Genomic DNA, 24,090 nt, shown 5'->3' on the forward strand with positions numbered 1-24,090 from the left:
GTCTGTTCTCACTACACAGGGGAAGTCTGCTAATCCTGTATGTACATTTTGGGAAATCATTTCAGTTATTTTCCACTTTTTTTCTTTTTTGGTGCCAGTACTGGGGCTTGAATTCCTCTCCTCCTTCCCACTTAGCTTTCTCACTCAAGACTGGTATTCTACACTTGAGCTGCATCTCTACTTGCAGCATTTTTTTTTTTTTTTTGGTCAATAGTGGGGCTTGAAGTCTGGGCCTGGATGCTGTTCTTGAGCTCTTCAGCTCAAGGCTAGTGCCCTACCACTTGAGCTGTAGCACCACTTCCAGCTTTTTCCATGTATGTGATACCAAAGAATTGAACCCAGTGCTTCGTGCATGCTAGGCAAGTACACTTCCACTAGGCCAAACTCCCCATCTTATTTGCAGCTTTTTATTGTGGCTAAGAGTCTCATAGACTTTTCTGCTGGCTTTGAACTATGGTCCTCAGATCTCAGCCTCCTGACTAGCTAGGATTACAAGCCTGAGCCACCAGCACCCCAGCTAACACTGTTATTTCATTAGACTCTAAACCTTTACAAAACCACATCAATTAATGGGGCACATATTATTGTAGTCCGCACTTTATAGAAGAAGAAAGAGATGCAAAGAGGTTAAGTGAATTGTCTGAGATTCTTCTACTGGATGAGAAAGAACATCTTTTAGAGATGCTGAGAACCTGCGATTCTTTTTCTTCTGATTACAAGCACCTTCAATCTCTAAAAGGGCTGTGTTCATTGTAGTGAGCCTACAGTGTTGAGTGTTGCTTTATTAAATGATGGGGGAGGGTAATGATGGTACAGCCAAGTTAGTTGAGATGCTGAGAAGTGGAAAGTGGGGAGCTACTGTCCTTTGGACAATGGTCAGCATGTGCCCCACAGGTCTCTCTCCAGATGTTGCAAGTCCTGGGCCACCAGAGAGCTTGAGGGCAGAGATGGCAAGGGAGGAGCTCTTCCTTTCCACCTGCTGCTTCCTGTCCTGAGCCTCTGGTTCCCGTTGCCCTTAACATCTGGGAGACCACACTGGCCCTCCTTTTGGACCCTCTGGTTCCTGCTGCCCTGTTCTGCCTGCTCTGGAAGATTCATTTCAGGAATGCTGCCCTCCTCACTCAGCACAGGAAACACGGGGATCTCATGGAGTCCCTTGGCTGCCCTTGTTGTCTCTTGTTTTCTGGTTCCTTCTTAAGTCTACATTTTACTTATGACCAACCTTGGTCCAAATGTACTAAATGGAAAATGAGGCAGAGACACAGAGGGGGAGAGAGGAAAGGAAGGAGGGAGGGAAGGAGGGAAGGATGGAGGAAGGAAAAGAGGATAGAAGAGCCAGCCAGGAGAAGATATAGTTTTCAAAAACTATTTCCTTAGGGCCGGGGGTTTGGCCTAGTGGTAGAGTGCTTGCCTAGCATGCACAAAGACCCGGGTTCGATTCTTCGGTACCACATACATAGAAAAAAGCCAGAAGTGGTGCTATGGCTCAAGTGGTAGAGTGCTAGTCTGGAGAAAACCCAAGGACAGTGCTCAGGCCCTGAGCCCAAGCCCAGGACTGGCGAAAAAAAATTTCCTTCAACAAGGTCTCACCCCCTAAGTTTCCATCACCTCTATATAGCCTATTAGATTATGAGACTAATCCATGGATGATGTCAGAGCCCTGCCCTATTCAATCATTTGCCAAGGTCCTGCTTCAGAATGCTGCTGCATGACTAAGCCCCCAACATGGAAGCCTCTGGGGGACATCTCAGATCCCCATTCCCTGCAGAATGTGAGGTTTGGAGCCTCTGTGAATGAGGCATGATTAATTTCAGTCACAAACACCGGATGTCAGGAAATGCCAGGCCATCACTTTCAAATAGTGTAAAAAATATTTTGCAGTTGATTTTATTCCCATTTAACTTGCTTTTCAGGTGGGGGAACATTTTTTTTGCTTGTTTGATTAATGAGACAGGGTCTCCTTAAATAGACCAAATTGGCCTTGAGCATGAGACTCTCCTGCTTTTATCTCCCAAGGGCTGGGGGTTACAGGCATCCACCATCCTATCCATCTAAAGATGAGTGGGGCTGTTGGTGCTGTCTTCTTGTGGTTTAATCTTCCTTGACAGGATATTGATTTTTCCCTGGCTCCCAACATTCCTTGAATATTCATGACTCTCTAATTTAGCGCTCTGATCCTCACTCTTCCAAAGTTGGGGAGTCCATTTCCAAACACTTGCTAGTGTGAGTCTCTCAGCATCCTTGGTAGCTAACAAGCCAAAGCAGAGGTATGTGATGCTGAAGGTTTCCTTTCCTCCTTGCTTCCCATCTTCCTCTTCTCCTTCCCCATCCTCCCCCTTTACTTCCTTTTGCTCTCCCTTCCCTTTCCCTTTTCTTCTCCCCTTCCCTTCTCTATCCTCTTCCCTTCTTTCCTTACCCCTCTTTTCCTCCTTTCCCCCTTCTTTTCCTCTCCTCTCCCTTCCCCTCTTCTCCCTTCCTTCTCCCCTTCCATCCCTGCTTTTTCCTTCCCCCCTCCTTTTCCTCTGCCCATCTCCCTGGCCTTTCTTTTTTTGTATTGCTGTACCAAGGATGGAACCTAGGACTTTGAGCATGTTGGTCAAGTGCTTGACCACTAAACTACATCCTTCTTCCCACCTTTTTTCATTTCCTGACTTAGTATGTTAGATGCTGAATGCAATGGGAAATGCAGGGTGGGGCTGCGGTTGCGATGTTGAGTGAAATGGTCAGGTAGACATCCTGGGAATATCAGAAGAGGGAGAAGGTATGGGGTGAGTCAAGCAGACCTTTTAGGAACAGGCAAATGGAATAGCCAGAGCAAAGGCCCTGTAGCCAGCAGAGGGTGTGTTTGACATGGTCAGGGATAGAAAGGGGGCCAGTATGACTGGACGGGAGAGTCCCAGTGAGGAGGAACAGAAGAGTCATAAAGAAAAGAAGCTCCCACCATGGAGGCTCCTGGCTTGCCTTTGGCCTTCACTCAAAGTATAATATCTTAGGCAGTGCAAGGGCCAGACAGATGAGGTCCAGGAATTATCGTGAAGGAACTGGAAAGCTTGTCTGGTGGGCTGCACTGTTGCTGTGACTTTGAATGGATCAGGTGAACCCACTTTCCCCTACTGCAGCAAACCTCTTCTCTCTGTCTCAGGTTACATTTCCAACATGCTCTTAGCTACAGCCACTGGAACAAAACCCACACTTTGGGTATGGCATGCAGAGCCTGCTGGGAGCTGGCTTCCTCCCTCCATGCTGGCTCCGCTGTCCTTCTTCTTCACTGGACAGGTGTTATTTTATCACTTTCTATCAGCAAACTCTTTTTTAGTAAAGCCCATTTGCTCTTGAATGCTATCTAGATTCTCGGGGTCTGGAGGCTCCTCCTGGAGCTCTGGCAGCCCAGGAGGCATCTGGTCAATGAAGCACGTGGGTCTCTGATCACAAGAGAGCCATCCAGTGCCCATCTGGCTCTGGGAAGGTTGGAGGTCCAAGGTCTCTTTGTGTCTTTGGATCCCCCTCTGCAATAGTTCCAGTAGGCTGACTTTTACTTTTCTTATCTGTCTTGCAGATTGAAGCGTTGGTGAAAGATATGCAGAATCCAGACACAGGGGTCAGAATGCAGAACCAGAGAGTCCTCGTCACCAGTGTCCCTCATGCCATGACAGGTGAGGTCGTTGTGACAAAGGAATTGGCAAGTTCAAGTACACGGACCAGTTCTTGGCCTGGCCTTTGTTTATGAATAAAGTTTTTTTGGAACACATTTATGTCTATCCATTCTTGTTTTTACACACCAAGTACAGGGTTACAATACAGAGCAGAATCAGTGCCCACAATGCTGGAATAGCTATTATCCAGTCCTTTTACAGAATAAGTTTGGCGATTTCTGGTTTTTTTTTTTTTTTTTTTTTTTTTTTTTTTTTTTTTTTTTTTTTTTTTTTTGCCAGTCCTGGGCCTTGAACTCAGGGCTTGAGCACTGTCCTTGGGCTTTCTCACGGACAGCACTCTACCACTTGAGCCACAGAACCATTTCTGGCTTTTTTTTTATGTATGTGGTACCAAGGAATTGAACCCCAGTCTTTGTGCATACTAGGCAAGCACTCTACCATGAGGCCAAACTCCCGGCCCTGGGCTTTGGTTTTCTTCTAAGAAATAGTTCCTTAAACCATTGTTCCCAGGAACTCATTGTTAGAAAACTAGGTTCTCTTTTTGTTTTATTTTCATGAAATCAGGCAATGGGAAATAAACACATATTTATTAGGAAAGAAATGCACATTTGCTCTACTCTACTCTTTCCTAGCTTCTAGATTATAGTCTGAACTTTTGAACATCCTATAGGGTTGGAGCCCCTGTGCTTTGTTTGTCTGGGGGGGTTAAAGGGCCTGCATGGCATCATTGTGAGACATTGGCTGAAGGAAGGGGCTGGTGCCAGCAGGAAAAGGCATTTGGTTCCCCTGTTATCCATTCTTTAAGATCTTGATGTTGCAGCAGAGAGTAGGTGTATGCCACATACAGAAGGTTTGCTTTTCTCAGCCATAGACTAAAGGGCTTCGACCTTGTGAGTCCTCACCCCCACCTCCTCCCATGACCTGACTCTGTGTTTTTCACCCAAGGTGCCCTAGTCATGCAGAGGTACACTCCCTCAGCCTTGGAAGATGAGGCAGGGAGGGGAGGGGAGGGAAGGGGAAAGGAGGGGGTGTGATCCCCACTAGCAGTGCATCCCTCAGTGCTCCCTAACAGAAGCGGCAGGACTCCAACTCTGTTGGAGGGAAAGGGGATTGACTGGAAAGTTACAGGGTAGCGCAGGGAAGAAAAGAAAATATGTGGGAACATAGGGATCAGAATAGATTTGGGTCCCCAAAGAGCAGGGAACCATGGGAAGGCTCTGTGGGGAGCCTCTACTCCGCCCTCCACTGTCGTTTAAGAGAAGAGGTGTCAGTGCTGAAATCATCCCGGACCTAGCCCCTCCTTGCTTCTGGTAAACACGAATAATTGATGATGGCTTGATTTCCCTAATTCTGCACTGCAGAGTCACTGCAGATCTGGTGTTGGTCATCTGGATAACCATTTTGCCTGGAAGAGGCATTAACACATGGGATGGCCAAGAGAAGTCTACTGATTGCATGAAACAATCCTGGTGGGGCACTGTGTGAGTTTCAGGGGTTTGATGAGTGGCTGTAGCCAGCAGGCTTCCATACTACATTCACAGAAAAGTCATAGAAGATCCTCTCTCTTTTTTTTTTGCCAGTTCTGAGCCTTGAACTCAGGGCCTGGGCACTATCCTTGGGCTTTCTCAAGGCTAGAGCTCTATCACTTGAGCCACAGCATCATTTTTGCTATGTATGTGGTACTGAGGAATCGAACCTGGGTCTTCGTACATGCTAGGCAAGCACTCTATCACTAGGCTAAAATCCCGGCCCTCTTCTTTTTTGTAAATAGAGACACAAAGGAGTTCAGAGACTTGTCCCCATGTTTCTAGGTAAGTAAGCTAGGGTTCGAGCCCAGCTCTTTAAATCTAGAGTACATCTCAGCTACTGTTTGTTAGTGTGTAGTTATACACTTGGTTTTCTGGATCTGGGTGGCATCTATCTTGTACATTTCTTATTATTTTTGTTGCTTGAAGGGTCTTCCATCACCTATAGAAACAGGCCTAATGGCAAAGCACCCTGGACTTGCATCAGCAGTGCCAGTTCCTGTAAATGGTCATCCAACCTCTTGGGTGGCAGAGGACCCAGGGTTTCTAGAAAAAAGATGGCTAAAGAAGGAACCCTGCTGTGCCATGCTGTCAGCACAGACTTCGAGGTTCCAGTGCCAGAGGCATTCAGATCTCTCTGTCTATTTCAGGAAGCAATCAAGCAGATGAGAAGGGCCTTGGCTCCCTCTGGGTACAGAGTGCTCATCAGTTTCTTTCCCTTTTGCCCATTCTCGGGCTGAATGCTATTGTGTAGTTTTTTTTTTTTTTCCAGTCCTGGGCTTGAGCTCAGGGCCTGAGCACTGTCCTTGGACTTTCTCAAGGCTAGAGCTCTATCACTTGAGCCTCAGCACCACTTCTGGCTTCCCCCCCCCCCCCCCATGTATGTCATATTGAGGAATTGAACCCGGGTCTTTGTGCTTGCTAGGCAAGCACTCTACCACTAGGCCAAACTCCTGGCCTACTGTGTAGTTTTTAAAGTGAAATTTCTTAAAAGAGAGACTGAAATGTCAATATGCCCTGGCCTAGGATTTTTTTTTTTAAAGCACATGTTTATTGTTATTATGAAGGTGTTGTACAGAGGGGTTATCATTTCATAAGTCAGGTGATGAGTATGTTTCTGTTTTGGACAATGTCCTTGTCCCTTTATTTTTCCCCAGTTTCTTCCTCCCATCCATGCCCACAAGTCGCATAATTGGTTTTCTATGTAGGATATACTGAATTCCATGACTGTATTTGTTCACTCTTCTCAAATCTCTTTCTATACCCCCAAAAACCCTAAACCAAAAGCAAAAACACCACCACCACCACCAACAACAACTAAAGGCCATGTCTCCATTTCCTGGAGTTTGCTTTGATAAATAGCATTGTAATTGTTTGGAGGAGTTATGCCTTTAGGTTCCTCCCCCCGAGGACATCTTCCTTTAGTTTGTTTGTGTGTGACTGCCTGGAGTCCTGTCTATCATATCCACTTATTTTAGCTCTATCTTCCATAGGACAGCCTGGGATTTTGAAAGTAGGATGAGAGATGCAGATTTTTGTCAGACAAGGATGAATCAAAGGAAAGGAAATCCATTGCAAACAAGAACACAAGATGGCATGTGGGTTCCAATAGAAATGGTAGCAGAGCGTCCGGGTCCTTGGTGAGGTCACAGGGGAAGAGATGAAGGTTGGCCATAGCTGTAGGAACATAATTAAGCCAGGGGAGTGTGGCTGCTCCCTAAGAGCTACCAGAAGAAATGTCCCTTCCCCACCTCTCAAGAGTGAAGTGACATTTACAATATTCCATCCCCAAGGACACATGCAGTAGTGCCTCATGTCCTGACCTCTCTTTATTGTAAGCTTTGTGAGCCACTTTCCTGTCCCTTAAGCAGCTGGTCTTGCTTTTAGTGTTTAGTGCATGGTATAGGAAATGTTCTACTGGTCAAAGTTAAGTGTGACAAGAGTTGAAGTGTGTGTGTGTGTGTGTGTGTGTGTGTGTGTGTGTGTAGTCAGATCGTGGACAGCGCTGACTTGCAGGCTACAAAGACTGAACTGTTTATAAGTGGATGTAAGTGGAATCCAGGGGCCTCTGAGAGTTTTGAGCCATGGGATAAGATCACGGACAAGCAGAAAGGAGACATGGCAGGCAGCCACATGTGGGAGGGGATCTAGGAGTGAGTTAGGAGGCTGTGATGGTGACCAAATTCATGTCCATTTTGCAGGAGGTGATGTTCTACAATGGATTGTCCAGCGTCTTTGGATCTCCAATCTGGGTGAGGATTTGTCCTGCACTCAGTTATTGCTGACTACAACATGATGCTTCGGAGATGAAGTTGTTATTTCATGTAGAATAGTGAGAGCAGATAGGCTACGGAGGAAGATGGAGACAACGCAGTCCCAAAAGGCTTCTCCAAAGAGGTGCTGAAAGCTGCGTGCCAGTGGCTCGCACCTGTAATCCTAGCTACTTAGGAGGCTGAGATCTGAGGATCATAGTTCATAGCCAGCCTGGACACAGAAGCCTGTGAGACTCTTATATCCAATTAATCACCAGAAAACTCGAAGTGGTTCTGTGGCTCAAGCTCTGAGTGCTAGCCTTGAGCTGAAGAGCTCAGTACAGCGCCCAGGCCCAGAGTTCAAGCCCCCGTAAAACTGACATAGAAAGATTGATGAAGAAAAGCTAGGAGGGTCTTCCAGGTAGGGGAGACTGGCCAGAGCAATGCTATAGAAATGGGACAAATAGAATAGAAGGATGACAAAGGAAAATTGAGAGTGGTGATGTCCACTACTTGATGGGGGTGGTATTGGAGAGTACACCTGACCTGTTTTTCAGACTCAAGTGTTATTTAGAGATGGATATGAGGAAGCCATGTGCAGCTTTGGAGCCTGGCAAGTATCAGATAACTATTTAAGCTAAGATATTTGGCAGCAATTTGTAGGAGCGATCAGAGTGAGAGAATCTGGGGAGCAGATTTCCTAGTGGAAAAAAAAGACTGGGTTCAGTTAGGCATGCCATCTCAGGGTCTGGCCTGTGAAATGGGGAGGGGCAGTGGGGAGAGGAAGGCTTCCCAGGCCTTGGGTAATGGATGAGATTTAGACTGGAGTCCTGAGCAGGTTCTGGTTTTGAAGGATGGAGATGGGAGTGGGGATGGATTTCCCAGTGAAGGATGGAAAAAAGTTACCTGCTTCCATTGCTATTTCTGAGCAAGAAAGTTTTCTTTTAACTGAGACAAATCCAGACAGAGGAATCTAGTTGAACACAAAGATGGGTGTAGAAATTAGTGTGGCAACATTGCATATGAATAGTTGGCAATCAATTCAATCTCCTTCCCCTTTTCTCTCTGAGTGAAGACATGTCTGATGATCAAGCAGAGATATTTTCTTATTACTTTGTGACCTTTTCAAGACCCAAAGATGCTTCTCTAGGGCTTTCTCAACCCTCAGCCACAAGTTACCTGTAGCCGGCCACCTGTGGTACCCATTAATTTCCAGGTTCACTGGCTTATTGAGTTGTCAGTCCCGAGGACAGGACCTTTTGGCCTCCTCCCCTGCCCATGCTTGCCATAGTAAGTTTCAAGAAGCTGGGCATCCCTCAGGTACTGTCCTGGTATGATGAGACACTCTCCTGGAGTTTGGGATGCTGTGTGGGGGCTGGACAATGCACTTCTACCGTTAGCCCTTGCTCTTAATGTTCATGTCTGAACTACTTCTCCCCAGAGGCCCAGAATTTGGGCAATTTTATTGTCAAATATGGGTACATCTACCCTCTGCAAGATCCCAAGAATCTCATTCTCAAGCCTGACAACAGCCTCTATCGATTTCAGGTGAGTTTGGGCCTTGACTTTGGGTGTTCATGTAGCATTGATTTTATTTGATACCATATCCTTAAGAATTTAAAAATAGGGGCTGATGGCTTCTGCCTATAATCCTAGCTACTCAGGAGGCTGAAAATCCATGGCTTATATCTCCATTTATTCACCAGAAAACCAAAAGTGGTACTATCGCTCAAAGTAGTAGAGCACTATCCTTAAGCAGAAGTGCTCAGCGACAGTGCTCAGGCCATGTGCTCAAGTCCTAAAACTGACCAGAAAAAATGGGGGAGTGAGCTAAAGTGTTTTTTTTTGTTTTTGTTTTTATCTCTTCCAACTTAGGACTAGTGGATAAGTGGTTTGTTTAGAAGGTCCCAGCCCGGTGGGTGAGCATTGTTTTTCTATTTTCTTTTGCAGACACCATATTTTTGGCCCACGCAGCAGTGGCCAGCTGAAGATACAGATTATGGTAAGTACTTTACTCCACTCCTCTGCCTTTGCGCATGCTCGACTCTTTGCATGCTTACTTGCTGCATTGTGGTGACATTTGCCTTGCTGTCATCCTGACCTTTACACCAGCTCATATCTGTATTGGGAAGGGATCTGGAGGAAAGGCACTGCATTGAGTGCCCCCTTTAGTATTCGGAGCTTCAGCAGGGAGAGGCTGCCAAGGGGAGGTATGGTGTTGAAAACTGAAATATAATGATGATGGAAGGTGTCCTTGATTTCTTTTTTAGCCATCTATCTTGCCAAACGAAATATCAAGAAGAAAGGGATCTTAGAAGAATATGAAAAGGTAAAAAGATGTTTTCAAGTGGAAATTTATTATAATAGAGTGAAAAATTGCCATGAGCAGTGTTTTCTCACATTTCTGCATTCATCTGTAGCCTATCTACCCATTCATCCATTCAACCCACTGGCCCATCCATCCCCTGATTTACTGAGGAGTAGCTTGCTGAAGCAAGTCCTTTTGTGTCCAGTTTTAATTTCCTATGCTACAGTGGCTATTAGGCACATAGACTAATATCTCATTCCCTTTTAAATCTCCAAATAACATGGTTTAATTGATATATGTCACAATAATGGATCTCTCTTCATGAGTAGCATTGAATTTGAGTTTGTGATGTAGAAATAATCATGCAGACTCTTGTTCATACAATTAGTGTATTATTTAATTTACTCTGGGTGGAATCAAATTTCCTTACGTGCAAACTTAACCTTCCAAAGCCTTACATTTCTCTTGCTATATTTCAATTCTTTAAAAACATGACTTTCTCCCCACTTTACACTGTTCATAAAGAAATATACTCATTACTTATGTAACTGTAACCCCTCTGTAAATCACCTTTACAGTAAAATTTAAATTAAAAAAATAAAATAAAAACATGTTTTTAGCTGGGTGCCGGTGGCTCATGCCTGTAATCTTAGCTACTCAGGAGGATGAGATCTGAGGATTGTGGTTTGAAGCCAGTCCAGGCAGGAAAGTCTGTGAGAATCTTATCTCCAATAAGCTACTCAAAAAAGCCAAAAGTGGCACTGCGGCTCAAGTGATAATACTCACCTCGAGCAAAGAAGATCAGGGACAGAGTTCAAGCCTTAGTACCAGCAAAGAACAAAAACAAAAACAAATACAAAACAGCCCATAGACAACAATAACAACAAGCATTACATTAACATTGGGACTTTGTGATTTTTAATTCGTGTATATTAATCGCACAAATGATAAATTTCCTTGTTATATTTCCCTATATGCTTTGTGGATTTTTGATGTTTCATGGATGAATATTGAGTTTCTATATATTCCCCCATCCTCGGTTCTCTCGTCCTACTCAAATTTGGGATACATTTATTGTATTTTATTTTAATTGAAAACTTTTTCCTCCCTTTGGAGGCAGGGTCTCATTTAGCTCAGGCTGTCCTCTCACTCAAGATCCTCTTGAGTGTGGGGTTACAGATGTATGCTAGCATGCCTGTCAGACTTGGGATTACTTAGTTTAAACAAAACAAATGGATAAAGGTGATGATCTTAATGAAAGCAACACATGCTGTCCCTTGAATGAACAAAGCTCATCTTGAAGCTGGGCAAGCCCTGATTGGCTTAGAACTTTGGGTTCCAGTTGAGTGACTTAGAGCTTTTTACTCTGTTGTATGTGTCCAGAACTTAGTGTTCTTAAAGGATTTGTATTTTCCTTCTCTAGGAAAATTACAATTTCTTAAACAAAAAAATTAACTACAAGTGGGACTTTGTCATTATGCAGGCCAAAGAGCAGTACAGGTGAGTGAAAGGGGCCAACACCTGTCCTCTGGTTGTGTCCTTTTGTCTTTCCTTCCCTCCTTCCCTTCTTTCCTCCCTCCTCTCCTCCCTCCCTCCCTTCTTCCCTTCCTCTCTTCCTTTCCTCTCGTCTTCCCTCCCTTCCTCCCTCCATCCTTCCTTCTTCCCTCTCCCCATCCTTCCTTACTTCTTTGCTTCCCCCACCTCTCGCCTCTCTCCCTCCCCCCCTTTTTTGTGGGGGATAAAACCCAGTGCCTCAAACATGGTAGACAAGTGCTCTACCTCCCAAGTTATGTCCCTGGCCATGTTTGTTGTGTTGTATCTTTGATATAGGATCTTGCTAACATTGCCTGGCTAGCTTCATACTCCTAATTCTCCTATTTCTCTACCTTTAGATTAGCTTGGATTACAGCTGTGCTTTGCCATACCTAGCCTTTTGTTTCCTCTTATTAAAGTAAATCTTTACTAAGCTTTGATGTGTCAAACACTCTAGAGAATAAAAGGACTCACTGTAGAGAGCCAGGAAGGCAAGTGAACACAGGCCCTGATGTTGTGTGAGGGCCACATACAGTAGGAATTTGCAGAGGCAGCTGTAGAAATGACAATCAACTGGTAGTTGCATAAGACATACCTAGGTGAAGGATGGCGATGGTGGATATAGCAGGAACACTGGGGGCTGAAGGCAGGAAATTGCCCCAGCAAGCATTTCCTGTAGCTGGAGGAGAATGCCAAGTGTGGACTGGGCAGAAGTTAGCACGATACTTGCTGGAAGGGTAAGTGGCAGATCACCAGAGGGCCATGGGGTTATTTTAGAGAGGAAAGGCTATAATTAGATTTGTCCTTTAGGAACACCACTTCTGGCTTGCATTTGCCTGTTGTCCTTATGGGAATTGGAGCTAAATATCCCCTGGAGGGCTTGTCCTTGTCCATGACGGCCAGATATAAAAATGGTGGGTGCAAACGGTGAATGGCGGGGAGGATGTATCAGTCAGGACAAGGTTAGGGGCTAGACTCTACAGGTTCATTTCTTGTTCTTGTCCCCTGGGGGTCATCTGCACTCCTTCAGTCCAGGATGCATTAGGAAAGGTCCACCCCATCTGGGTTTTTCCCCTCTCTGTATCAGGGAAGGGACACACACTGCAGATTAGAGAGACATCTGTCATGGTTATGGTTGACTTCCAAGAGGACTGAGTGGGGTTGCACAATCTTACCAATGTTCTAAAAGCAGAGGAGCCATGAAAGATCTGGTGGCCACCAGCATCGGTTACTTACATGGATGGTTACCTACAGGTTGGGGTCATCACCCTGCCTTGCTCACCCTAACAGGTCTGGATCCTAGATGAAGCCAACTTCCCTGTGGGCCAGACCACAGACATAGCCTCCCAACTTGCCTCTATTGTCTTTTTATGCTTTGGAAGTGCTGGGATCAAACCCAGGACTTTGCTCTTGCCGGGCAAGTGCTCTATCACTACACTGTGTCTTTAGCCCTGCTTCTCTTTTTGAATCACAATTAGGATCATGTCCCTCTGCTTCCTCTCAGCAGTGAAGAGAGGATATTCAGCTCTCACTTCCTCCTTTCCAATGAACTGTTGTTGCACTCATAGCACCCTATACTTAGTAGCTATGCACAGCAACAAGAATTATTGGATTATCTGCCATGACTTTCAAAGCTCAGTGCTTCCAATTTCAGGCTTTTTTAGTAGTTATGGTCAGATGGTGCTAGCTGGGGCCTGGTGTGGGTGAGGGCTTGCTGGCATTCCCTGTTTTCTTCTGGAAGTTTCTGGGCCCTGTGTGTTGTGCGGCTTGAACTTCCTCACAGCCTGGCGACATTGTGGAGGTCAGGTTGCTTAGAGGAGGTGAAAGCTCATCAGGCAGCAGAGGAGGGATGGGTGACAGCTTCCCTCTCTTTTGCCTCCCTCTCTTTTTTGGTACAGCCTCAAAAGTTTCATAGTCTTAGGTGTGACATACAGAACTGTCGCAGAGAACCCACCTGGCTTCAAGGAGGGGAGGGCATGGACATCTCTGTCAATGGAAAGAGAATCAAAGAATTTAGGCATATTTAGAAATCACTACAGACACCATCCCTGTATCCATACTGTAGTCCCTTGAGGATTGCCTTACAGCACACGGTGCCTTTTCAATTCGGTTTACTTACATGGCCAATTTGTGTCATGTTTTGTCCAAAATCTCCTCCAAGGCTGAGACTCTTTGTTTAGCTCACTAATATATTCCTAGCAATTGGAGCACAGTGGAAAAGCAATAAACACATGAATAAATGAAAGATTTAACAATTGCTCTTGTAAAAAAAATCATTCTATGACTGAACAAAGAGTTCTTAATTTCCTGACTCTTAGATTCCAGACATTACAACTCCTGTCCATTAACATCTATCACAGAGGAGTAGCTGAGCCGAGGCAGAAAGGACCACTGGTGTTATTAGAGACTAGCTGGCATTGTGGAATCCCCACAGTGCCCCAGGCTATGTGTGGTCCAGCCTCTCCACGACAGGAGCTGGTTAACCTGGTGGAAAATCCAGTTAGGTTGTTAAGGGGAAGCAGGAGCCACTGTGTTTCTATTTAATTTCCAGAGGAGGCTGGTGTAACACTCTGCTGGAATGGATGTTCACCCAGCCAGCTCTCTGGAGGTTATTGTGTTATTCACAGTACATTAATAGGGAGATAAATCTGCTGACTGTCATGGTGAGGGCATGTGCGTCATCTTACGTTGCCTGGGAAAACAAAGCATTGATGAATGTGAGCACAGCTCACTCAGGAAATAGGACTGAACGGGAACCTCAGGGCCATAATTAACTAATGTTTCCCCAGTTCTGGAAGAGGGAGCCCCAGCATCACTTCCCATGGACAGTGGGAAAGGGGAGGAGTGGAGTGATAAGAGGGGGATGGCCACCTGGGCTTGTAGTCCTAGCTACTGCGGGGGCTGAGAGGGGAGGATCTTGGTTCAAAGCCAGAGTAGGCAAAAAAGCCCATGACTTAACCAACAAAAAGCCAGAAGTAGATCTGTGACTTAAATGTTAGAGCACCAGAGGAAAAAAGCTAAGGGAGAGTGCCCAAGCCTTGACTGGCCGGTGCTCTTTGGAGCAACAGAGAAGGATGTCAGAGAAAAGGGAAGATACTCAAGACCAGCATCCCCCACCCATCCCCCTGAAGTCAGCCTGGCATTGATTGCAGCCCTCACCACCAGATGTTGATTGTGTGGTTTTGCAATGCAAAGACACAGTGAGAAGCTAGTGGAAGTTCAATGTCAGCCCACCTGGTCATTTCACTGCAGCCTGGTGACAGCTGGTTCAGTGAGAGCTGGTTCAGGGCGTAAACTCCATAAGTCAAGCCCCATTTCTGATATAGTGTGGCCCTAGTGGGGCAAAACCTTGCTTTAATTCTTTCAACTGAGAAGTTGGAAAAAGCCACTAAGAGGACTAATGGAGATTAGATGAAGTAATACATTACAGATAGTTTGAACCTGATGTATGTGTGGTACAGATCATGCTCTTCTAGCTAGCACATCTGAGTTATTTTGGACAGACTTGGAGAACAACACAAAATATCATCAAGAAGGGAAGATAACTTTGGCAAAGAAGGCATTCAAAATATTGCTTCCTAGCCTTGAACATGGTTTTCTATTATTTCAGGACTGGGAAGGAAAGAAATAAGGCTGACAGATATGCACTGGATTGCCAGGAAAAGGCGTACTGGCTGGTGCACCGAAGCCCTGTAAGTATGGAGTCCATTACTGTTTCTGAGTGCCCTGCCCCCATCCTCTGCCTGTACTCTCTCTGTCCCTTCTTGCTGGCTTGTCTCTCTATGGGGGTGGGACTGGAGTGACTAAAGTTGCTGCTCAGTCTTGAGTGTCCTCTGCTCAGCTGGAAGAAGAGTTGTGCTATGTCTGCCTGGTGTCTGTGCATGGCCCATCTGGCCTCGTGATCCCTAATCCTAATATATCAATTGTCAAGGGCCAGGGATGAATTGCTCCTATCTTTCCCATGCTGTGGGAAAGGAATATGAGAAGAAAAACCTAGATCACAGGCCCCAAAGTAGATAAAGTAAAATCCTATGAGAGCAGGTGTTCTACATGGCCAAAAGCCAGCCTGTGTATCTCCAGCTCCCCATCTGCTTCCCCAAGTCCAGGCTGGACTGATATGGGACTGATATGGGAACAAGGGAGGAGGGATGAGTATACGCTTGAGGACTTCTGGTGGGCCAGAGAGACAAGCTGTCTCCAAGTGAGCTAACTTGGGACTTGTGAGCCATACCCTTCAGCACAGAGAAGCAGATTCTGATCACTACCTGCTGAGGTGAATTCTGCAGCCTCAGTTTCCTCCTGTGTCAAGCACATATGCTGCCTGTGGGACATAGGTGGGCGATGTGAATGAGGTTGTAGAAACAGAGGAGTTGAAAATCTCCTTTTTTTTGGTTTGTTTCTTTGTCTCTTTCCAGGCATCAGAAATCTTCAGAATTAGAAAATTAAATCAGGTCCCTAATCATTAGAAATGTTCGAACTTCAATCCCATCAGAGTTTGGCTGTTTTGCTCATTCTCCATCCCCCCCCCCCCAAGCATTTCTAAAAGCATCCTGTAGTGATGGAAGATGAGATTCCTCATCTGCATTTTACCCACATGGAACAAAGTGCAGGTACAAAGTACACAGGAGCCCTGAGCACTGTGTAATAGTAAAGCACCTTTTAGGTGCTTCAGGGTTTTTCTTTAGGGAAAACCAGTTGCCTGATACAAGCTTCTGGGGACTGGATGTAGATGGCAGAGGCTCAGTACCAAGCTCAGGCTCCCCCATTGGGGGAGGGAAATCATTGTATGAACCCCACATCACCCATGTTCTCCAGAAGAAACACACCTTGATGAGGAGCAGGAAAGTGACAGATGTTCCATGGAAGGTATCCCTATGCCCAGTGGCACCACGATGGAGGGGACTTGCTCCTTACAGAGCAGGGGAATGTTTTCCACTGTCCGTGCATAGACTTCATAGTATTAGATTGCCAGTGTGACTCTCTCCCTCCCTTCCTTCCTCACCTCCCTCCCTCCCTTCCTTCCTGTCCTGGGGCTTGAACTCAGGGCCAGAATCTGAACCACTAGTTCGGAGGGGGAATCCTCTTGTGTCCCTATGCCTGGTCAATGTCATGTGGTATATTCATTACATTTCAGTATTTTTGTAACATTGTAACATTGTCTCCTCCTCAAAAACTTAACCCCTGGGTTCAAAGGTACCCAGTCCCTCTCTGACAACATGGCAGACCCACGTTCACAGTGAGGTTCTACTGTAGTCCTAAAACTCCTAGCACATGACACTGCTCCTCACATCTAATCTCCTTTCAGTGGAAACCAGACACCAATCATCAAGGATGAGGCTGGAGTGCATCTGGGGCCCTGCTCTCCCTAACTCTTCCAGAACATTCTCTCCTCTTATTGGCATGCATGGAGCAAACATCATTCAGCCTGAGGAGCATCTCAGCCTGGAACAGAGCAATCTGTCTGACAAACTCAGGGAGCCCTGGAGCCCACAGACTGCCAGGCTGTCTCTGGGAGACACAAACAAACCACACACTGAGTATTTGGCTCTGTGGATGTGACACCATTGCTTTGTGGACTGACTTTTACCACCTGCTATGGAGTGTCACGCAGCTATGGCAATTTAACCAATTTATTTATTTTTCCATTTATCTGCTCCCTTGTCTATGACTTGCTGATTGAGCCTGACTCTGTGCCAGAACAAAAGCTAGGTGCTGGGCATGAAATAACAGCTAGAAATCACGGGGCGCCTACTATGCGTACATGTGAAGCGCTAGGCCCAGGTTGCCTCCTCCATACCTGACAACAAAGCTGTGAAACTGGGAATGTCATCATTCCATTGCTTGGATGGAGAAATCAAGACTTAGCTCTCAGTGCTGGGCTGTGTAATTTCATACCAGCGGTCCCACAGGCTGCCACTGTGAAAGAAGGCCTGGAGGAGCCCTGTTATATGGGGAGAGGATGGTAGCTGGCCACTGCCTTGGGACCAGCGCCAGTGGCAGAGGTCAAGATCAGATGTGGAGTGGGGGTGGGGAATCGTGGAGCAGAAATGGCACTCAAGATTCAGCATCCTGTAGTGATGGAAGATGAGATTCCTCATCTGCATTTTACCCACATGGAACAAAGTGCAGGTACAAAGTACACAGGAGCACTGAGCACTGTGTAATAGTAATGCATAGAGACACAGGGAGAAATGGTCCCTTAGATCATTCCAGGGATCCATCTCACGAGGAGTATGGGGGTTGTCTTCCTTACATCTTTGTGTTACCACCCCAGGCCTCTAGGAGTATAGTTCATCTTCTAGGCAAGGTGTTATGGCAGAGGATGATTTTTGGCAGTGTGCCCTAAATGCCATGGTCTCATATTTGAATACTGAGCTCAAATTCCTTGGTTTCAACACTACTCCCCCCCCCCCCCCCCCGCCCCTTCCCCGCTGCCTCCCAGGCACATGTTTACCAGAAGAGATGTCAGCTTTCCATTTCCTGCCAGGTCAGGCTAAATACCCCACCACAGAGGATGGCAAAATAAATGAAGCTGAATCTGACATCACGGAACACTCAGGGGCCATTAAGACAATATTTTCAAATGCTATTCATTGCCCCAGAAAAACAGTCTGACACACAATGTTCTACCATGAAAAACAGGACAGGAAACTATATATTCTGATTCTAACCTTTTCTTTTCAAGTTCTGGGCTTGAGCTCAGGGCCTGAGCACTATCCTTGGACTTTCTCAAGGCTAGAGCTCTACCACTTGAGCCTCAGCACCACTTCCAGCTTTTTTCTATGTGTGTGGTACCGAGGAGGAATCAAACCCGGGTCTTCGTGCATGCTAGGCAAACACTTTACCACTAGGCCAAACTCCCAGCCCCTCTAACCTTTTTCTTAATGCCAATATATACTTTTGGTGGTCCATTCTATGCCAGATGTCGAGTAGGTGATGAGAATATTTGGATTATGAGCCCACACATACTTGACCTCTGACTTTAAGGAGCTTACTATGATCAAGCAGAGATCCAGAAACTAAGACTATTGCACAAATGAGTGAGTGATGTGAGGAGTGCTGGAGTAGCTTGTCGGAGGCAAAGGTATCATGTATCTTCATGAAATCTCATTCAAACCAACGTGAGCTTGAAGCAAACTTCTCTGATCTTTCAACCTCAAATGATTTGTTTTCTGCCTCTTTTCTGTATTTCTCTGTCTCTGTCTCTCTCCCCTGTTTTATTTGACTTATCAAACAATTTAGTGGGTTTTTTGTTTTGTTTTGTTTGGCTAGTCCTGGGGCTTGAGTTCAAGGCCGAGTTGCTGTTCCTGAACTTCTTTTGCTCAAGGCTAGCACTCTACCAACTGAGCCACAGTGCCACTTGTGGCTTTTTCTGTGTATGTAATACTGAGGAATGGATCCCAGGGCTTCATGCATCCTGGGCAAGTACTCTACCACTAAGCCACCTTCCCAGCCCCAATTTAGTGTTTTATGTATCTCTTTTTCTTCCATAAATTGAAAAGGTTTGATATTCTGGGGAAGAAAGCAAGGACCAGTGAAGGTGAGAACTAGAGAGAGGATAAGAGGGTTACTGAGCTCTCTCTGGGAGTTCATTTATGTGGCAGGGTTAGAGTTGGGACTTTCTGCTAATTGAAGAAGGGAAAGTGTGGGCATCTCTGGATGCCTTCCTGCTGGTGGCATCAGTGCAGGAGTGTGTGCCTCCTGTCTCCTGGGTGCTTGTCACCAGGGTGTATTGATCGTTTTTACTTCCTGTGCCCTGACAATTATGTCTGGTTATCTTCATTCGAGCACCTCTTCGTGAACCAGAAACTGGGTCAACAGTGACTCTTGGTGACTGTCACAGCAAGACAAAGATGATGCTAGCTGAAGCTGATGGATGAGTGAATGAATGGATGGAAGAGTAAATGAATGAATGAAGTAGAAAGCCAGCTTCTTGGGGGGATTTTTGTAGGTAGAAACCTAAATGAGACCATGGTTCCATTAACTGAGACAGATGGCTGATTCCATGGGGAGTCAGGAAAAACTCAGAAGAGCTGGGTAACCGTTATGCTAAGGTGACAAGAAGGGAATCTGAGTATAGACTACTAGTGTCTGGAGTGTGCGTGTGTACACTCTAGTGTATTAGGGTGTATATGTGTCTGTGAATGTAAATATTCATGCCCATGAATATAAATGCATTGTGCTAGTGAAAATGGGTGGGTATGCAGAAGCATATGAGTGTGTGTGTGTGTGTGTGTGTGTGTGGTCAGGCATTTCTTCCTAGCAGATGAAGGGGAAATTCTTGGAATCCACTTTAGGCAAAGCATTGTTATGAAGGTTGTTACCCATTTCCCCTTCCTATGAAGTTAGCTCTCAAGGAATTCTGCTTTGGGCATCTGTATGTTCCTTCATGATACTGGTCACAACTTGAAGTTATCTTGCCAGTACTAGGATTTGAACTCAGGGCCGGAGTACTGTTATCTCAGCTTTTTTTACTCAAGGCTAACACGACCCCTTGAGCCATTTTTCTTCCTGTTTGATTGGAGATAGAGTTTCCTGAACTTTTCTGTGCACTGGCCATGAGTCTCAGATCTCACTACCTAAGTAGCTAGGATTATGGGTATGAGCCATTGGTGCCAGCTTCTTAATTGTCTTTTTGGGATGAGTTACTGAGTGGGGCTGCTTCCCTTCCCCTAAGACCGGAAGTGCCTTGATATACCTTCTGGGGATGCAAGGAGAGCAGGGGCCTCAAGTCCCCTTCACCAGCTCCCAGGGCAGTGCCCAGTGCAGAGGAAGTGGCTCTGAAGGATTTGCTGATCCAGGTTCAGAAGTGCCAGCTCAGGGGAGGATGGTGGTACCTGTTCTTCATCATACCCTATACATTTTCTATTGTCTTGTTCCTCTTGTTCCAATTGTCTTTTTTTCCTCTTGTCCAGGATGTAGGCTCAGTATTTTCCACTGTGTTAGTACTGCTGGGCTAGGTTGCCAGACTTAGAAAAACAAATACAGATGTTTGGTTACATTTGAATTTCAGCTAAATAGCATGTTTGTATAAAATACATGTTTATACAAATACATTTTATAATTTTAACATAAATATACAGTAAGTATTAAACAATTGGGGGCACAAATAATTGGCTATTTATTTGAAATGAACTGGATTTTCTAGTTTTCAATCTGACAACCTGACCTCTAGCTAAAGTCATTTCTATTCTATGGAGAGGGCCAGCTCTGATGGAAAGAAAGGCAGTGCCCCCCCCAACCCCCTCCTCCTCCTCCTCCTTCTTCTTCTTTTTCTTCTTCTTCTTCTTGTTCCTCTTCTTCTCCCTCTTCCTCTTCCTCTTCCTCTCCCTCTTCTTGCCAGTCCTAGGGCTTGAACTCAGGGCCTGGGCACTGTCCTTGGACACTTTTTGCTCAAGGCTAGCGCTTTGCCACTTGAGCCATAGTGCCACGTCTGGCCTTTTTTTGTGTATGTGGTTCAGGGAATCGAACCCAGGGCTTTGTGCATGCTAGGTGAGCATGCTACTACTAGGCTATGTTACCACTAGGCCACCGTCCCGGCCCTCAGTTTTCTTAATAACACATGCTGACAGGTCAAAACTTTCTTAATAAGGACCAAGAAACACAATAAATCAGAGAAAGTCTGGATAAGTGGGATTGCATTAAACTGCAGAGCTTTTGTATGGCAAAGGACATAGCTAGCAAATTAACTAGAAAGCCTACAGAGTGGGAGAAGATCTTCACTAACCATACAACGAACAAAGGCCTCATATCTAAAATATATCAGCAGCTCAAAAAATTGTATCACTCCAAAACTAATCTCCAAAGAAACATCTATCCCATTAAAAGATGGGCCAAAGACTTAAAGAGAGTCTTCTCTGAAGAAGAAATAAGAATGGCCTATAGACACATGAAGAAATGCTTGACATCTCTGGCCATAAAAGAAATGCAAATCAAAACAACTCTAAGATTCCACCTCACTCCAGTTAGAATGGCCAGGATCAGGAAAAAGAATGACAACAGATGCTGGAGGGGATGTGGCCAGGAGGGATCACTACTACACTGTTGGTGGGAGTGCAAACTCTTTCAACCACTATGGAAAGCAGTATGGCAGTTCCTCAAAAGACTAAACATAGAGCTCCCCTATGACCCAGCAATTCCACAACTTGGCATTTACCCAATTGTCCAGAAACAAGGACATACTAAATTCACTAGCACAACAATGTTCATTGCAACACTATTTACCATAGCAAAGATATGGAACCAACCTAGATGTCCCTCAGTTGATGAGTGGGTCAACAAGATGTGGTATTTATACACAATGGAATTCGATGCTGCTGTCAGAAAGAACATTATCCCATTTGTAAGGAAATGGAAAAACTCAGAAAAAATCATATTAAGTGAAGTAAGCTAGACTCAAAGGAACATAGGCTCAATAGTTTCCCTCATTTGTCAAAATCAGTAGAAACCTTGGACTCTTGTAGCAGAGATTTACAGCAGAGCAAAACCTAGATATATAAGGCCATATAGTATGATGCTAAATGAAAGGACCTCCAGGACATAGAAACAAAAGCCATAAAACGAGTGAGTGTTGTCCTTAATGTACTATGTTATCTCTCATCTCTTTTCCTGCCCCTTGATTATCTCATATTGTTACAGTAGTTTATCTTGTTATCTGATATATTGGATATATGTCTATTTGATTATTTGAAATCGGATAGGGAAGGGGGGAAACAAGATGAGGGGCGGGGGTGGGAAGAGGGAAATGGGGACCAAGACATGAGAAAGGATATCAATGTATGTGAAGTAATGCACTCTCTATCTGGTGAATATAATGTAACCCTTCTATTAATCACAATAAAAATATATGGGAAAAAAACTAGTTACACATAACCTTAGGGCTTGGACCATTATAAAATCTGTGGGTATATCTAACTGAGGCTTTCAAAGTCTCAATGGATCTCTTTATACTACTAATTAAAAGCTGGCATTATACACAGAGATTAAAAAACACCTACTATGTCTTCACGGGTTTATGTCAGTGGAAAGTTCAGAACTACAGGAAAGAAAATAGTATAGGTACTATTAAGATTGTCTTTGCAGGGTAGCTCCAGTGACACACACCTGCAATCCTAGGAAAAAAGGAGACAGATCTGAGGATCACAGTCAAAGCTAGCCACAAAAGACATTCTGGTGACAGTTATCCCCAATTACCAGCAAAAAGTTGTAAGTGGAGACATAGTTTAAGTAAAAGAGTGCCAGCCTTGAGGGGAAAAGATTAAGTAAGACTGAGGTCTTGAGTTCAAGTAACAGGACTTGTATCAACAGTTACTTGAAAAGGTTGTTTTTTTTCCCTTTTGTTAAATAATTTTGTCTTAAAATAATTACTTATTTCAAAATACCCTTCTTGTGTGACACACTTTTTGAGAAATAAAAGCCATGCCTCCTAAAAAGAAAAAAATAGCACGTGCTGAGTACTTGATAGATGCCAGAAGGAAATGAAGAATCTCAGTTGCTGGCCTCCAAGAGGTGAGGGAAAACAGCAGAGCCTGGCTGGAGAGTTGAGATATGGTGGAAAAGGGAATAGAGATTTCAGGCCCAGTGTTGGACTACACCTTTAGATCATCTAATGAATCCATTCCCTTGCTCAGTGACAGTGGCCCTCTGCCAACAGTGCATAGGACATCCCCCTTGTTAAATCCTCAGAAGAACCTGTCAAGTAGTATGCATCATCTCTGCTTCCCAGTTGGGGCAGTGAGTATGGACAGAGCATTTTTCAAGAGCTTTGGGCTAGCTGAAAAGCAGCTGAACCACGTCTGGGTCCCAGGAATGCCTGGTTGAAACCTGGACTCTCCCAAAGCATCGCTTGCTTGCTTCTTATCCAGCCCAAAGCAGAAAACTGCACTGTGGGAAGGACCTCTAGAGAGGACTCAGGGGTTTCATGGATGAATCCTAGTGAACACTTACTGGATTTTAGTGTTACTCCTCCTGCCCCCTCTCCATCCATTTATTGCCAATATCCACCAGTCCACCTATGGTGTTGGAGATGTCATTCATGTGTCTGCCCATCCATCCATCCATCCGTCCGTCCATTTATTTATCTCTTCATATAGCCACCAATCTTCCTGCCCTTCCATCCATCTTCCTTACTATAGTACTGAGATGCTATCCAACTGTCCATCTGTCTATGCATTCATCTCACCATCCACTCACCCATGTTTCCACCCATTCATTTGTCTGCTCATGCATCCATCCAGTCTTCCATCACTCCATGTTAGATGCTGGGGAGCACTGGTATCAGAACAGCCCCCGAGAAGCTTCCTGACCCCCCCCCACTTATGTCTCCCTGTGGGTTAGGCTCCGAGTCCTTCTTAGCTTGATCTCATAGTTGGCAGTTTGTCTAGAACCTAAAGCTGATCAGGTCCTGTAGTGATGCTTGTATTGTTTCTATTCCATTTAGCCAGGAATGAACGATGTGCTGGACTATGGCTTGGACCGAGTGACCAATCCAAATGAAGTTAAGGTAAACAGGTAAGTCTCTGCTGCATTCCAGACAGGGCCAGTTTCTGAGGCTGGCCAGTTTCTGTGTCTGTTTGGGCAATGTTGTCGCTCCCTAGGAACTTGCACAGTGAGTAGTATCATGGCTTTGTGCAGTCAGAGTTAGGAGAGGAGGAGCCCATTGCAAGGGTCCTGAGTATCGAGATCACAACTGGAGCAAGGAAAGAATGAGGAATGTAGGTCGGGGCAAATGACATCCAGATGGCTGTTTTTCAGTCTTCTCTGAGTCATTTCTCCCTTGAGAATCTGATAAGAAGTATGTACCAATCCTGCCCAAAGAT

General features: G+C 45.2%; 1 protein-coding gene across 2 annotated transcripts in view; it reads left to right on the forward strand.

The window, feature by feature from the left end:
• Rgs9 (regulator of G protein signaling 9) overlaps positions 1-24,090 on the forward strand; it is a 65,401-nt gene that overhangs the window by 10,332 nt on the left and 30,979 nt on the right. For both annotated transcript variants that reach the window (XM_090349873.1, XM_090349874.1), the window contains exons 2-9: positions 3,557-3,653; positions 7,381-7,431; positions 8,873-8,979; positions 9,382-9,433; positions 9,702-9,760; positions 11,163-11,239; positions 14,883-14,964; positions 23,712-23,774. In XM_090349873.1, coding sequence (XP_090205999.1) covers positions 3,557-3,653; positions 7,381-7,431; positions 8,873-8,979; positions 9,382-9,433; positions 9,702-9,760; positions 11,163-11,239; positions 14,883-14,964; positions 23,712-23,774 — 588 coding nt within the window. The remainder of the gene's footprint in view (positions 1-3,556; positions 3,654-7,380; positions 7,432-8,872; positions 8,980-9,381; positions 9,434-9,701; positions 9,761-11,162; positions 11,240-14,882; positions 14,965-23,711; positions 23,775-24,090) is intronic.

Source organism: Megascapheus bottae, chromosome 17 (assembly GCF_031878675.1).
Source record: "Megascapheus bottae isolate mThoBot1 chromosome 17, mThoBot2.hap1, whole genome shotgun sequence".
Taxonomy (NCBI): Eukaryota; Metazoa; Chordata; class Mammalia; order Rodentia; family Geomyidae; genus Megascapheus; species Megascapheus bottae.